General features: G+C 41.3%; 1 protein-coding gene across 1 annotated transcript; it reads right to left on the reverse strand.

Annotated features, from left to right (window-relative positions):
- Positions 1-1897: 1897 nt before the first annotated feature.
- Positions 1898-16455, reverse strand: UBLCP1 (ubiquitin like domain containing CTD phosphatase 1). The gene is made up of 11 exons (XM_054037979.1): positions 16372-16455; positions 14192-14382; positions 13571-13662; positions 13090-13175; positions 12883-12998; positions 11696-11794; positions 10816-10853; positions 7981-8079; positions 7333-7449; positions 4332-4459; positions 1898-2945 (listed from the first exon to the last, which is right to left on the reverse strand). The coding sequence occupies exons 2-11, from the start codon at positions 14343-14345 to the stop codon at positions 2918-2920; spliced, it is 957 nt and encodes a 318-aa protein (XP_053893954.1). The 5' UTR covers positions 14346-14382; positions 16372-16455; the 3' UTR covers positions 1898-2917.
- Positions 16456-16952: the final 497 nt, after the last annotated feature.

Consider the following 16952-nt stretch of genomic DNA (forward strand, 5'->3'; position numbering starts at 1 on the left):
TTGGGAAGGAAAAAAAAAAATCAAATCTCAACTATAAAATGGGGAATAATTGGCTAGGCAGTCGTACTGCAAAAAAGGATCTGGGAGTTACAGCGGCTCACACAGTGACTATGAGCCACAATGTGATGCTGTTACAAAAAAGGCTAATATAACTCTGCGAAGCAGAAACAGAAGTGTCGTACCTGAGATACGGGAGGTAATTGTCCCACTCTACTCTGCACTGGTGAGGCCTCAGGTGGAGTATTGTGTTGAGTTTTGGGCACCACACTTTATGAAAGATGTGGACAAACAGCAGAGAGTTAAGGGGAGAGCAAAAATGATCAAAAGTTTAGAAAACCTGACCTACATGGAAAGGTTAAAAAAACTGGACATGTTCAGTCTTGAGAAAAGTCTGGTGGGGAACCTGATAAGTCTTCAAATATGTTAAGGGGTGGATGATTGCTCTCCACATCCACTGAAGGTGGGACAGGCAGCAATGGGCTTAATCTGCAGCAAGGGAGATTTAGATTAGATATTAGGAAAAACTATTGTTATAGATAAAGTTAAGTAGTGGAATAGTTACCAAGGGAGGTTGTTGAAGCCCCATCAGTGGAGCTTTTTAAGAACAGGTTAGACAAATACCTGTCAAGTGTGGTCTAGGTATACTTGGTCTTGCCTCTGCATTTGGGGGGGGGGGGGGGGGGGGGGAAGAGAGGAGATGGACTAGATGACTTTTTGAGGTCTCTTCCAGTCCTACATTTCTGGGATTCTGAGAGTATAATGCTAATGAAACAAAATTGCTTTCCTGGACCGTAAAAAGGACGCTTGGTAAAGACACATATTAGATTTATCTACATATGGTTACAGTCTAACATTACATTTTTGATTTACTGTTGTTGAATCAATACCAAATTCTTATGAAAACAATGGGAGGTAATGTATATGGAGTTCAGAGTTACAAGCTTCAACTCCAAAAAAATCTTGGTCACAATGTTAACTAATACCCACAATTTAGCTTATTGAAAGTTCACAGCTTTTGGTTTTGCTAAATCAAAAATATGTAGCACATCCATTTTTTAAACCCAAAGCATATATTATTAGTTGCCCCTACTATAATTAAGGTTGCAATTTTAATCCCATGCTAATCTTTCTGAAGAATTCACCTTTTGTGCTGACATTTTCTTTGATTGTTCATGCCCACCAATTACTTTGGTCGTTGACTAGCTTAGTTGACCTGTTTTTCAGCATTTTCTGTATTATAAGGTGGTAGAGGCAGGATAATACTTTCCCAGCTTAGACAGCCATTTTTTAAAAAGATTGAGGCTTGGTATGTAAATACTCAATTAGTGGTACATTTTTCTAAGTTTGGAAACCTAGTTTTAAAATAAGTTATAGAGACTTCAGTGCAAAACACAAGTAATAATTTAAGCTGCATGCTTAGGCCCTTATCCTGCAAACTGATCCATGCAGGCAGACTCTTGTTAATTTCAGTGGGACTCCATGTGAATGCAAAGATGTGCCCTCTTGGATCTGATGCCAGAACTGTGGCCTTAAAGGTACATGTACTGGGCATATGTGCACAGCTAGATAAGGGTCTGATCAGCTCCGAGCATTAAGATCTATTAAGTTCGGTGCGAGTTTGATCAGTCCTGAAATGTAGTGTCAAAGTTCACTTACCCAGTAAAGGTAGTTAGCGAAGTACATATATCTTTCCTAACCTGTTTTCTTTGACAATAAAACCCAAAACCATTTCCCCCTAAAATCAGGACAATTAGATGAAAAAACCCTCGTGTGATGCAATGATAGGGTTATTCACACAGAGGGGAAAAGACTGTGTAAGGTTAATATGGAGAAGAAGAAGAGAGATTCTTGAAGAAAAAAAAAAAAAAAGACAACATAAGACACAAGCAACCAACACTTTAAGAAAAAGGTATTTATTATTTACACAACTGCTATAGTTCCTTAAGAACAATATATACCATCTTTATTTGAAAGGGTCAGTCTTCTTTCAAATACAAGAACTGCATAATGCAGGACTGTCAGTAATGCAAAACAGCAGTCACATCACACTTCTATAGTGCAGGCTCAAGCAGCGCAAGTAAATTATACTTTAAAAACAGTATGGCTGAATATTGTAATTGAAACACAGTGTTTGCACTTTGACAAGATTAACTAGAACAGAACAAGGGTTTTGTTCATGCTTTAGTAGGAATGTGACTCTCTCATTTGAAGTTTACACTCTATCTGGTTAGGAGAATTTTTCTTCAGGCAGACTGCTTTTCACTTAATCAAACAAGGTTGGATTTCTCTCCCTCTGTAATTTTCTGTCTTTTGTATTTCAGTAATCCACTGCTTTATAATATAAATTTGCACACTAGTGTATATTTGCCTTAGAGGTGGTGCTTTCCAATCTTGAACTGTCTTGCACAAAGAAACACTGACATACTAATATATACCAAACTTAGACAGCTTGTATTTTATAGTCTTAAATAGTGGAATGGGAGAGGGAGACTGTTTCTAAGACAGAGGGGAAAGAGGACTGATAGAATTCAGAGAATACCAAGACTAGCTCCTTACTCAACCTTTTTGGTCTAAAAAAATTTTTTTTTCCAGTTTCAGAATGGTGTTGCTCTTGAATGGTTATGGTGGTATTATGGCAGCAATGAAAAATAAAGTATTTTAAATAACACCGGAAATGAATGCAAGAAAAAGCAACTGGCTTATTTCTCTCTCTTTGAGCTTATTGCTGTGATCTTAAAAAAAAAAAAAAAATAATAATAATAATTAGAACAAACCAACTGGAAGACCAAGTCTAAGCAGTCATTCTGGTGTCTGATTCAGTGTCCAGCACTATTGTGTTCTAGCAGAAAAGCAAGGAAAGGTCCAACGATCTCAAATTATGTTCTCTTCAGTTCAGTGCCACAAGAGTTTATTAAAGCTATTGTCCTTGCTTCTTTGAAAGGTACCTGAAAGAAACAAAACAAATTATTTTTAACCAAAATGGGGGGGAGGGGGAAATAACGTTAGTACACAGTCTCTTTTATAATAGACTTTATGACACTGCTTAAGAACCAGTATGCTTTTGATCATTGATGCACTGGGTGATGGAAAGGTGGTGGTTAGAGGCAGCTTTCAAGATTTCACCATCATTCCCCTCTGTGAAAAGTAGATTTTCTACAATCCAACACAGACATGGTTACTATTTTTGAAAGTAACAACTAACTAAATATACAAACACGTTTAACTCAAGTTTAAATTAATCTGAAATTACCTGAAGAGCTATCTTTAAATTCCTTTGGTCTAAAAATTCTGCTGTTAGGAGTCTGACAAATTCTGAAGGCTGAAGGAAGATGCCTTTAAAGAATAAGGCCATTGAATTACTCCACTTTTAGGGTTCTCTTTCTACAGTTGGGAGATGTCAAGCACCGTGGTAACATCACAGCTTTTCTAATCTCTATTAAAAACACCCTGTAATTGGCCTTCACAGCAGAGAGTTCCAAAGGGTTAATTTAAAATAAACTTGGCATTTGGCCCTCCATTCTAAGTAGCATACAGCACTAGTAAATTAAGATTTACAACAAATTTCCAGACCTGTTTTTATTGAGACAAGCAAACATTTTCACAATAACATGTTGTATACACATTTATTTATTGCATGGTATTGCAAGCTCCTCTCAAAGCTCACGGCACTTGTATAAACATCATGAGGAAGTCTTTCAAAAGCACAAATGAGAGTTAGATGCCCAACTTCTCAATGACTTTCAATGGGAGTTAGGCACTTACCTGCCTTTGAAAATCTCCCTAAAGGCTATATAGCCTTAATAAAACACTTTACTGCCCTAACCTGGTGCACAACATAACCCCTCTGCATAGCATAAACCCTTGTTAACAATTAGGAACCTCATTATATACAGATCCACATTCAACCCTTTAATCATACGCTCTGAAAAAAGAAACCTTCAGGGCATATTACAAGGCTAATAAAGTTAGCCTCTGTCAGACTAGGGGTGGGAAGAGAAGGACTTCCAGGCTCCAGGACCTCTGATGGAGAGCACTCTAACCACAGCTCCCCATCCCACGCTAGAGAGCACTTAGGTTGAACACTTCAACTGACCACAAATGCTCTGGTATCACATGGAACGAGAGGGGCTCACCCAAACTGTCAGGTCCCACACCATTTAGTGTGTTAAGGCTTTGATTTATGACCTAAGTTCCAACCGAAAACTAGAGACCCATCCCATCCCATCTCAAGTTGGTGTGTATAGCAGTGCAGTCTTTCCTTCCAGGTAATTTTAAAGCATGATATAGTATTTAGGGATGGAGGGAGGGAGAAAACTTGACATAGTCCTTACCTTTCCCAGTGTTTGTGATTCAGTTCCAAAAAGTCATCTAATTTTGCTATTTCTTTGAGGTACTGAGTAAGCTTTAAAAGCTCCTTGTCTTTATCCCGATTTAAATGTGCTTTCATAAAGGGTCTTATCTATTGAGAGACAGAAGTATAAGCATTTGCCTAACACAACACTTGCAATTCTCTCACATTTGGTTATTTGTGAATTAGGCACATATTTATTATTTGTGAAGTAAGTATACTGTTCAGAGTAAGTTAGGCGTCCCTGCCACTCACTTAAAGAGAAATCCCAGAAAACTCTACACATAATCTGTATACAAACTATACCAACCAAGTCTTTTCCAGTATTATACAGAACAGGGTACTTTATAGGCTTTTAGTTCTTGAGAGATCTCATCCTTCGTGAAAATGACCACCTGCTTAAGCCAACTAGAAAAGAAATTTCTTGCTGTCTCAGTTTTCAAACAGGAGCAAAGACGGGTACTCTTCATATTTACTTTCCTGCTGGTTAGTGAACTGAGATTCAGATTGTAGGCATTTCTGGACTAAAGTCTTAAGTTACGTGGTATGCATACTGCATTTGGAATCTGGAAGCCTAGATGGCCGTAACTGAGACATTAACTTATCATTTCCACACCTTTCTGTACAAAACGTTCTACCTCAGAGATAGGAAATCTCTTAACTATCCATAACAGAACACTACTGTTACTGCCCTGTTCTCAGTCTGTCCCTGTTGCAATCTCACCTCAGAGGTTACAAAATTATAGCAAGAACTTAAGGTATTTTCCAGTCCCAGATCAATCTGCTGCTATTCTAGCTTGAACATGCCTAGTATGGGTTATTTGACTTCTGAGTTAGTTAAAGGGACACAGTCAAATACAGGAACACCTCACTTAACGGTGTAGTTCTGTTCCTGAAAAATGCAATTTTAAGCGAATCCAATTTCCCCATAAGAATTAATGTAAATGGGGGGGTTAGGTTCCAGGGAAATTTTTTTCACCAGACAAAAGATATATATAAACACACACACACACACACACACACACGCACGCACGCACGCACAGTATAAGTTTTAAACAAACAATTTAATACTGGTACACAGTGATGATGATTGTGAAGCTTGGTTGAGGTGGAGGAGTTAGAGGGTGGGATATTTTCCAGGGAATGCCTCACTGCTAAATGAACTAGCAATTGACTGAGCCCTCAAGGGTTAACTCTCTCTCTACGAGGCAGCAGGAAAGGGGGGGGGGAGGCAGACAGAGACACACACCCTGTGTGTGAAAGAAAACATGTGCATTTCCCCTTTAAGTAGCTGACCCAAGTCTTAAGTACACTGTCCTGTTAATTAAATCAGCTTGCTGAGACCTCCTGAGACCAGCTACTGCCTAGAAGCTCCCTCCCTAGTGTGTCCCCCCACCCTCCGCTCTATGGAAGATGGGGTAAGCGGGGTGCAGGAGCAGGGGGGAGGGGGAGACACTCTGACATTAGCCCCGTACAGCAAGCAGGAGTCTCTGGGAGCAGCTCCAAGGCAGAGGGCGGGAGCAGCACATGGCAGTCCCGGGGAGGGACACAGCTGAACTGCAGGCAGCTGCTGCACAGGGAACTTAGGGGAGCGAGGAGCTGATAGGGGGACTGCTGATCCACCCTGGTTCCAACCACCCACCAGCTAGCTGCAACGGGCTGCTCTTCCTGCAAGCAGTGGAAGAAACAGGCGGCTGCCAAACGACTTTAAACAAGCATGTTCCCTAATTGATCAGCAACTTAACATCGAAACAACGTTAACCGGGACAACTTTAAGTGAGGAGTTACTGTCAAAGTTACTGAACCTTCAGATATTGCATCTGCCCCAAATTCCCCTGCTAGTTTGAGGCATTACAATTACGTTTTCCTATCATTTTTCTCTCCCCTATTATTCTGCAAAAGACACCCCCAACACACACCACCAAAAAGGGAGGGACGGGAGGGGGAAAGGAGGAACAAAGTAAAAATGACTGTACACAAAGTGCCATTAAATGCACAAAATAAAACTGAAAAGGAAGTTTTGTGTAACCCTTTGTCACAGTAATCTCTGGTGTTGCTTGTAACAATAGAGGGTTCAAAAAACGTAAATGATTTTGAGTTGACTGTGACCGTTTAAAGGAGCTGTGAAACTCATTCCATATCGCGCTATCCACTTGTATCATAAGCTTTTGGACAATCAGTGAAGCCCAAGTGGAGTGGCTGATTAAATTATTTTGCCTTAGGTTGAAAATCTGATCTTGATTCCCTCTCCTCCAATATCCTTCCTCAACAACCATCTCCAATTTATCTTGTTGTCAATATAGTCTGGGCGGTAACACAAGTGTGCTGTACCCCCGTTAACAAGTAATGATACAGTTCTGTCAGTCTCTCACTTCATCACGTCTCCCTCTAGTCAGACTGAATGTTCAATTCAACGTTCTATTCAGTAAATCAACATCAACGAGGAGGAGTCTGGAAACAGAAATTAGTTGGCAATTTTGTTCTGTATGATTTCATAGGAGCAGGACCTTTTTTATATTGGCATACTACTGATAAAGTACAGTAACAAGATATTTAATGGAGTTATTTTCTGACCATTAAGCACACTTCCGCGATTGTCATTTATCCTATGTTTGTACTGCACCGAGCACAGCGGGACCCAATCTGATTGTGGTCTTTAGGCACTACTACAATGTAAATGTATAATACATATACACAAATGATATAATAATTTTACTCCTACCTCATTTCAGTAGTCTAAATGTTTCTGCTTTAACAGTGAATCAAAATACCATATTCAGTACATCTCCCTTACTACTAAAATGCAACTATCTAGTCCAAATAGTTGTTCTTGTTTTTAAACAATCAAATATGCATTGTGTTTTGTTGATCAACATCTCAGTTGATCACAGTTTAAAAACAGCAAAGAAATACAGAAAGCAGCTATAAGTCAATTATTTACTTTCATTTGTTGCTGCTTTGCTAATAATTTCATTGAAAGTTACCTTTAGTCCATTTTGTGGGTTCATTAGAAAGTTTCGTCCAATATCATCAAACATGATAGTATTTTTCTTGTTGTAAAACTCTGAAAATTTGCCCCATATAACACCAAGGGGTTTCACCTGCAAATATAAGTATGTAAGAGTTACCTGAGGTAAAACACGTGATGTAAAGATTACAAGAGATATGGAAATCATACCATCAGCATTGCAACTTTACTGTACTTTTCACTTGTATCCTTTTGCTGAAGAATTAGCAAGTGCATGCGGTCCATTGTCTTCAATATAGTACTTCAAAATTATTCATTGAATGTATATTGGTAATTTCAGCAGATTCAATATAGCCACCACTAAGAAAAGTAGTCTTGTGACACAAATGAATGTTCTCCCAATAGCCCTGTTTATTAATTTTGTTTGACAGCCACATTATAACCAAAGAACCACTGTAAATTCAAAATGCTACAGCAAGATTGTTCTTCCCAGTTCCCCTTCCTGAACTTCATTTGTTTTTTAGGGTTTTCTTATGTGAAGTCCCAACACAAACTTAAATCAAAAATATATAAGGGGGTTCCGATCACTAGCTTTTTTTAAAGAAAATGTTACTGTTTAAAAAGGAGGAAAACCATTAATCTAGGAAATACACATGATTCTTACATCTATTAGTCCTCTCCTTGGAGTGTGCACCGTTATCATGGCAGCACTGTCCAACATGAAGGTTATCTTGTAGTTTGCATTTGTACTCACTCCCAGCTCCTGGGTAACAGAGATTCATAATTGAAATTCCAGACAGACAGTTTTACTGCTATAAGTTAAAAACTTTGTTTGTAATACATTATATTTGTGAGGGGGTCAGCTGTTGAGGATGAACCGAGACATGCTAAAAATAGATGTCTGCTCTCCTATCCAAACGAGAATAAAGTACAGAATTCTATTAACAGAAAAAATTGGTGAGAGTGTAGTTTTGCAATTCCTAGGGTCAAACTTAATAAATACTTTAATTTTATACTGATGTAAAGTGAGTTCAGTGAAGAGGCAAGATACAGAGAGCTTCTGACCCACCTCAGTATCATCCCTGTATCCACAACAAGCAAGAAGAGAAGAGGGAGCAACATCCTCCAAAGTGTCTAACTGATGTAGACCCCTGCTCAGTCTCTAAAGCTAAGTGTGTAACAAATAGCGTGTTTTCCTTTCTTCTATTTGCTCCTGTTCCACATTATAGCCAGGCCCAAAGACCAAGCAAAAATGACAGTAGTCAACGTGTGGGACAATAGAAGAGTAAGTGCCTAATGAAAGAATCAGCCTTGCAACAGATATGGCTCACCTTTTATAGACCTGGCCACTCCTGAAACAATGGGAGCACAGACAACAGCTCATTTATAGAAATGAATCTTTGAGTAAATGACACTGCATCATTCTATTTCAAATCCTTTCTGAAAACTATCATGTAACACTAAACTTTGCTATAATGTGCAAGTTTTTATATATTACTCTGTTGCACATACCAGAATTAAAATTCAGAGTCATGCACCAACTAAGCACAAACCATCCACTGCAACAGCTTTTCTTCAGACATCTAGCCACACCTGAATGCCTTGCTGTTATGTACAAAGTGAATCTTCTTACAGATGAAAAGTGCTCTCTACAAAGATCAGTGTCAGTGTTATACCACAGCAAAATGCTAAACAGCATCTGAATTCCATTTATATGTGCGTGGTAAGAATAAAATTAAACAGAGTTATTCTGCCTCACTTTTGTTGCTGCAGACGTTACCTCTGAGAACTATAACAGGGTGTGGTGACTCTTTAAGGACAGCTCCAGAACTTTTTTCTGTTTCAGCCCTTTAAGGCCAGGTATTTTGGGGATTGTTGTTCCCAAATGGAGGATGCAAACTGTAGGCTAGAAGCGACATAAGCATGAAGCTATGAAAGGGGACAACAATACAAGAGATGTCTTCTGCTCAGTTGGTGGGAATCAAGTGACCAAGACTGGACCACAGTGGGGCTCCCAGCAGAGAAGGAAACCAGGAAGGCCAGAGTGTGAAGCAGATACAGCTGAGTTTGGAGCAAATGGCTGCTTTGCTATCCAGAACTACCTGCAGCCTATGGTAGAGGGAGATCACACAGGCTCCCCTGGAGCGCTGAAGTGCCATCTAGACTAGAGGTAGTCTAGTTATATCCTTGCAATCAAGATGCGATTGTTGCATGTATCTAGGGAGTGAACTGTGGCCAAAGGAAGGTGAATGATTCGTTTTCTAGATATATCTTATTTCATTGGACTTTCCTTTACCTACGACAGGATTATTGTTTTTTATCCAGAGTGCTAACCAGATAGGGGAACCTGAGGCAGCAGCTGCACCTCACATATGAGTGGTAAGCAACCCTTTTACAAAGATACTTAATCATATTCCCACATTGGTTTGAAACCATGTTTTAGTACCAGTGAAATGAAATTTAAGCTCTGATGTTTCCTTCGCAATAAATGCTAGCCAATAAAAAAAAAAATAAGAGCAGGAAAGTCTGACAGACCTATTTATCAGAGTGGGGTGCATCTGACCATAGTTAAGGATGTGTAATGTTTACCATTCTCACCCCAATTTCATTCATTCATAATTCAAAGCTTTCATAGTTTTGACTGAAGTTCTCTATCACTGATCTCTACCTAAGGCTGATTTATAAAAAGACCATGACTATTCTGAGCATAAGCAAAAAGTGGAAAATATAATTTTTCCAATTAAAAATACTGAAAAAATGGCAGCCACAAAGCCAAAAGAGCAGAAGTACAAAAGGCACAATTTTGGAATTGAAACTGGTTTTGATTTGACTGAGTTTTGAAAATTACAAACCAAGCATGCAGCAATTTTTCGTAAACTCACTAAGCTAGCAGCAAATATGTTCACGGCTAAATCAGCTGTGCAGTCACTAGCTAATTGCCTGTTGTGCTTAAATCAGTAAAGAACTGGATCTGAAAGGGCTCCTGTGGACTTTGTAAGAAGCACAGGAGAGAGCAGAGCTCCATTGTTGGGGAAGGAGCAAGGAAAAAACGAGAGGGGCTTTCCTCCTGCGGATCTCTAGGATGCTAGGTGTGTATCTATGGACACTTTTAAAAACTGCATTACATTTATGAAATAGTATGTGATGATATAATTACAGATTATATATACCAATGACAGGGCAAAATCTGCATGACCAATCTAATCTCTAGCACCTCCTGTTTTATATTTTATCTGTGCAAATTTAACACTTACTGCAGTGAAAGTTTATATGGAATTTTAAAATGAGGATTATTCTCAGTTTTGTGAGGGAGACAGTTTTAAAAACACTATGAACTTTTAGAAAACCCAAACAGCTTTTAATCTCCCTGCCCACATTCCCTAACTGCTAGTATTGCTATATAAGCTGCTGAACACAGTCTGATTAAAGGTTACGAACTCATAGCTACCAAATACTGACAACATAATAGAAACAAATGACATTTCCAAACATAACTTACTTTCATTTTAGCTTCAATCCACTTCATATTAGTAGCAGCTAGAACAAGGGGAGGAGGGAAAAGAACTCTTTATCAAGATGAACCAGCGAAAGGTAAAGTTTCAGTTCTCTTAAGCTATCAGACTTGCCTGGTTGGTACAAGCTAAACTATCATTACATTTTCTCTCCATCACTGTCCTAAAGTTTGTTTCCTATGTAAAATATTTAGTTGAAACTAATTCCTTTTAGCTTGAAAAATGTAACAGACTAGATCAAATACTGCATACACTTTAAAAGGCAGACTATTCACACTAAACTAACCCTTTTGCTGTAACATGATTAAAGCTAGATAAAAAAATTAGACTGGAGCTCAGCTAGAGACAACCCTCAACCTGCTAGCAGACAGGAAACCAACTGGCGAGTTCAGGCAGATGAGTGACCGCCCCGTAATAATGGTGACAGAGTTTTGCTTGTTTCCTGCCCCACTCTGCTCATGGATACTCTATCGATTGTCTGGTTTGGAATATATGCACATCACCAAGCAGCGTATGGATGTTTAACATACAGCTTAATCCCTTCAATTACTTGTTAACCTGTACAAATTAATATTCAATATAATTTTATACCCTGTTCATTTCTTCACCACATTCACTTATTTGCATGGGCAGTATGCTGTGCTTAGTTACATGAGATCTACCATCTTTCTAAAAATAGAGCTAATCACTACTGAGCATGAACCGACTACTCACTCAGGGATTAAATACGATACAGCCAAAATTAAGGTATTGCATCAGGTTTTACAATAAACACCAAAAGCTGCAAGTATATTTAACATCTCTATTGCAGCATCCTACATGCCAAACAATTTACAAGATTTTCATTTGGTAAAGAAAATAACTTACACCAAATTACAATATCATAATCTTCATATGCCGATGTCAGGAATTCATGAAGGTATGGCCTCATTAACTCTACCCCAGTTTCTGCACATGACCTATGGTCTGAGAGGAAAACAAACAATTTATTATTAGTTTAGCATATTTTTTGTTAAATCTGATTCCTGTATGGGCCCCCATCAATGAAGCACCCAACACTTCAAAAACAATGAATATATTCTTCTAAACCCTATTATACAGGGAAGTTGTATCCCCACCCTGGGAACTAAAGCAGAGAGACTCTAGCTTGCCCAAGCCTGTGGCAGAGCCAAAAATTTAACATAGGTTCCCCCAGACAGAGTCCAGTTAACCATAAGACCATTTTTCCTCCCTTATTTCAAAAGGCAATATTTGTGATCATGCATGTGCCTTATTTATTCTGTCAAACACATAAGCATAATAGTCTGCCTTCATTAGAAAATGGCTTCCTGTGAAACTCTCCTTATTAATACACCACCTTTAACTCATGCTCGTACTAATGACTTGAATTCTGATCCCAGATTACGAACATATCACACACATGCGCACACACAATTTTTAGGGGGTTGGGGGTAAGGAGAGAGAAATAATTGGTAAGGTTTAGAGTCAAACTCCATAATGTCTCCATATCCCAGTGTGAGGTCATAAGAAAATGCTGATCTCTCAGAGAAACCATTTTGGTAGTTTTCATATGCAATGTATTATGGATGGGTGTTTCAAAACTCCATGAGAATCAACACTGAACTAATCTCCTCTTCCCAAAAAGAGAAACCTTATCACCTACAGGTTGACTTTATCATATTTAAAATAAGTGTTTTTCCCTTCACTGCCACCTCGATGCCTTGGACAGCATATGAAAGGAAAATTATTAGAATGAAAGTATAAACTAAAAAAAAAAAAACAAAAAACAAACACGCCTTCTCTCTGCATCTCCATGTAGCAAGTTTATGTATTGTGGCCTTAAGTCAACAGTATTCAATGTTGATAAAGCACAATTTTAAAAATAGTAGCAATGCAAGTCAAAAAAACAGAGTACCAGGCAGAAGTATGGTGGTAGAAGCGGAAGTTATTAAATGTGACTTGTAAGGGGAAAAATACCTATCAAAAGCTAACATGGTAATTAGTGAACAGACTAATTTATTTAAAAAAAAAAAAAAAAAAGTTCTCTAACTTACCAAACAGTGTGTAATCAACATCTAATACCAACAGCTTTTTCCCTTCCCTAGGAGGATTCAGAATTTCCACTTTGTACTCTTTGACTCTCCGGGAAATTTTTAGTAGGTTCTCTTCCCTAATACAACAGTAAAAACAGTTATAGTTAACACGTGAGGACTGAACATTCAGCAACACTGCAATCTTTTCTTAAAATGGCTATAACACACCTATTTTCTACTTCAACAACTTCTTCTTCAATATCAAAGTCATTGACTACATCATCATTGTCAGGGGGTGGTCCAAGAACATCCTCCTAGAGGGATGAAAAAAATACAGCAGCATTAAAATAAACACACTGGATCTCAGGATTTTGTTACAACACATTACAGGAAAAAGATAAAACTGCTTAATCTATACGCTTTTCATTTTAGAAGTGGCACAATTAGTGAAACTTTTGAGAGACACTAGAAGCACATAAGAGCTTATACTTAAGACTGATCACTACAGAAATTATAACATGCAAATCTATTACAGTTCTACGGGCAAGTTCATTTTACATACAAGGCAGGAGTAGCAAAGTTGGTATGGTGCCATTATTCTTACACTAACTTGTCTCTGGAACACTAGAATTTCAGTCATCATTAGGAAACATGACAAAGTGCAGTTTATAATTTTATAGAAGCAAATGGGCAAAAAGAAAATGTTTACCAAACTCTCTTCACGAGTTCCCATCATCATGATTTTAGTATTTGGTTTCAGTTTGAGAGCTCCGAGCTTAACATCATTGTCTGCAGGTTTGCCTACAATACAAGCAGATCATTGTTTTTGCACTGAAGTCGAGGGGTTTCATTTGGTCTAAGATGACAGAGCCATACTAAATACCATGCCATTGGAGCCTCAATTTCCCTATGCCACTAACATGTTCAAGGATAGACTATTATGAACTTGTATTAATACAGAGTAATGCCAAACTGAAATAAAAAATTACTTGTATTACAACAGCGCTTTGAATCTCCAATCAAGACAGGGGCTTCATTACCCAGGTACTATACATAAAATCCCTGTCGTACTTGCAGTTTACTTTTTTTTTTTTTTTAAACTTTAATTTGCAGAAATTTCACATCAGTAATTTAAAAACAGGCATGATGTACCAATGCTAAGCAACATCCAGTGATGTGTGACATCCCTGCGAACACACCCATCCAAAATCCATAGCCATTAGCGTGGGGAGGAGAGAGCTCCACTGGTGTACACAGCATGGACACATAAAAGCAGGTTCTTCCTCTGATGAGTTAGGCAGCTCCACCAATAACTAATGTGAAGAATTACCTTTCATTTTAAGTCCAAGCAGCTTTTGGCGCTCTGGTAGCACTCCTGTAAGGCCTTTGAGAGATTGTTTAAGATCTAACACTGTATCATCTTCGGATAATGAGGTTATAGAATATTCCTGTCCACCCCATTTTATTATAATAGAGAGAGACATTCTTGAAGCATATGTTCAGTATTACTGCCAGCAATATCTGCAAGAAGGGAAGGGAAAAAGAGATGGTCATATTAAAAAAAAAACAAAAAAAACCCCTCAGAATGGAGAGCAGCATTTAATTGGAGGGCAAGTAGATTTATACTATATGCTTACAGTATTTTAAAGGCTGCAGTATTAGGTAGGTTGTTTGTTTAAAGTTGTTCATTTTGTATGAACTGCAGCAGTTATGACCAAGTTTTAAAACTGAGGGATAAAGCGCAGAGCTAAAACCGAAGCTTGTAGTTACATTTGTATTGAATTTAGCAGTATTCTATTCTTTAGTGTGTTCATTCAATGCACACCCAGCCTAGTCTATGCTAGTAGCACCCAACTCTAGTAAAGCAGCATCACAATCCTAGTCATTGCAAATCTCAACTGCACTAAGGGCCTATTAAGCAATGAGACTGTCCACAGTGTGAGCGCTACGCCTGTAATTACGGAAGAACAACTACATATACAAATATTTCTAATCTTGACAGTTAAATGTAAGCATTAGCCTTCCCTCCTCATTCACTCCATTACAGATGTGTAATACCTGCAATACACCACACTCCAGGGCATATTTTATTGTGCCATGATCAAAGTAGGTGTGTGAAAACAAAGCCAAAACACTTGCCCAGACAATGCAATTATATCATAACAAGCACCTTTTAGTTCACTCAAAACAACCCTGTCTTTGATTTATCCTATCTTAGGATCATTCATACCAACTGTATCCAAAACAGTTTACAGTTAAGTCACACACAGTAACAGACACAAATAGCAGAGGGAGAGAGAGATTGAGGAGTAGAGAGAAGGGAGGAAAACATGTTTTCTGTTGAGGTTTGAAAATGGGTGACGAATCAGTGAGGTACAAGGTCAAAGGAAGGCTGTCCCAGATTAGCAGGAGGGGAAGAGGAGATGACTTGCCACCCCGCTCCCCCGAGACAGCCAGCTCTTATCTGGTTTCAGAGTAACAGCCGTGTTAGTCTGTATCCGCAAAAAGAAGAACAGGAGTACTTGTGGCATCCGAAGAAGTGGGCTGTAGTCCACGAAAGCTTATGCTCTAATAAATTTGTTAGTCTCTAAGCTCTTATCTGGAAAGTGAGAGAGAGCGAGCACCTCACTGTCAGGAACACTCAACTCTGCTAGTGGATGCAAACAGATTAACCAGCTTGTTCACCGTCAAGAAGAGGGTTTCCCGTTAGAAATGCAGATGCTAGGGTGGAGGGAAAGCTCTCTGCACCTTGCACAGCTGCAAAAGTTCTGTTGGTCAAACCCAGACTCACTTCCAGCGCCAGCGCGCCACAGTCTCCCTTTCACTTCACCTACCGTAGGTCTTCCGTCTACTGGGGCCCTGGGGAGTCACAGCTTAGACCATTATTCAGAAACGGAGGACAAGCCACGAGGTCCTACCAAGCTAGTGGGGGCCCGTGGGCTTAGGATAACTGGGCGCCTACCACCAAGTGACCGCTCTCTTTTCTTCTTAATGCCACGGGCACATGCAGAAGCACCCACCCCCCGAGGGCAGGGGAGAGTTTCTAAGAAGACTGGTTAGCCAGAGGCCACCCCGCCGCCCACTGCGGCCAGCCTGCCCCCCCCCCTCCCCGCGGGACCGGACGGGCCTCCGAGGCCTTGGCACGAACCGTGCACAGCAGCCCACGCGCCCCTGATCGCCCCAGATCACCCCCCATCTCCCGGGGCCCTGTCCCGCCACAGGCCCCGCCGTGCCCTCCCCACGCGCCGTCCCGCCGGCCCCCCGCGGCCAGAGGCCTCCCGACAGAGGGGGCCCGGCCCGGCCCGGCCCGCTGCCCACAGGGACTCGGGGGCTGCTGACGGGCCAGCCGGTGGCATGCGGGGGAGGGGGGGCACCTGCCCCCAGGCGCCGCCCCGCCCGTCTAGCACGGCCCGTGAGGAAGGCGCCCCCCGGCTGCATCCCCATGGAGCGGGGGGGGGATCCCAGCCCCGCCTGCGGGCGGCCGCACAGGGCCCTTCCCCCCTCACTCACCCTGGGTAACGGAACCGGCACTTTCCCGGTACCAGCCACGCCGGAAGCGGAACTTGCCGTCTCCCCGCGACCCGGAAGTCGTAGTGAAGGACCCGGATGTGGCGGGACGGGAGTCAGGACTGGGCGATCCGCTTCCCGCCGCCGAGCGCGCGCAGCTCGCCAGTAACCCGGATGTGCGCGGCCCCGCCTGGGCACAGTGCGCATGCGCCCTCGAGTCTCGACGGGACGGCGGCGTGGCCCGGGGCGCCGGGAGAGAGACTGGGGGGTGGGGGCGTGTGGGGCTGCAGAGCTGAAGGGGGCCCAGGGTGGCTGGGCCTTTGGGGTGAGCCCCCCGGGGAGGGGGGGCTCTGAAGGGCGAGGGGGGGAGGCCTAGGGCCCCGGGGAGGGGGGGCTCTGAAGGGCGAGGGGGGGAGGCCTAGGGCCCCGGGGAGGGGGGGGCTCTGAAGGGCGAGGGGGGGAGGCCTAGGGCCCCGGGGAGGGGGGGGCTCTGAAGGGCGAGGGGGGGAGGCCTAGGGCCCCGGGGAGGGGGGGGCTCTGAAGGGCGAGGGGGGGAGGCCTAGGGCCCCGGGGAGGGGGGGGCT

The sequence above is a fragment of the Malaclemys terrapin genome, chromosome 8 (genome assembly GCF_027887155.1).
Source record: "Malaclemys terrapin pileata isolate rMalTer1 chromosome 8, rMalTer1.hap1, whole genome shotgun sequence".
In the NCBI taxonomy this organism is placed as follows: Eukaryota; Metazoa; Chordata; order Testudines; family Emydidae; genus Malaclemys; species Malaclemys terrapin.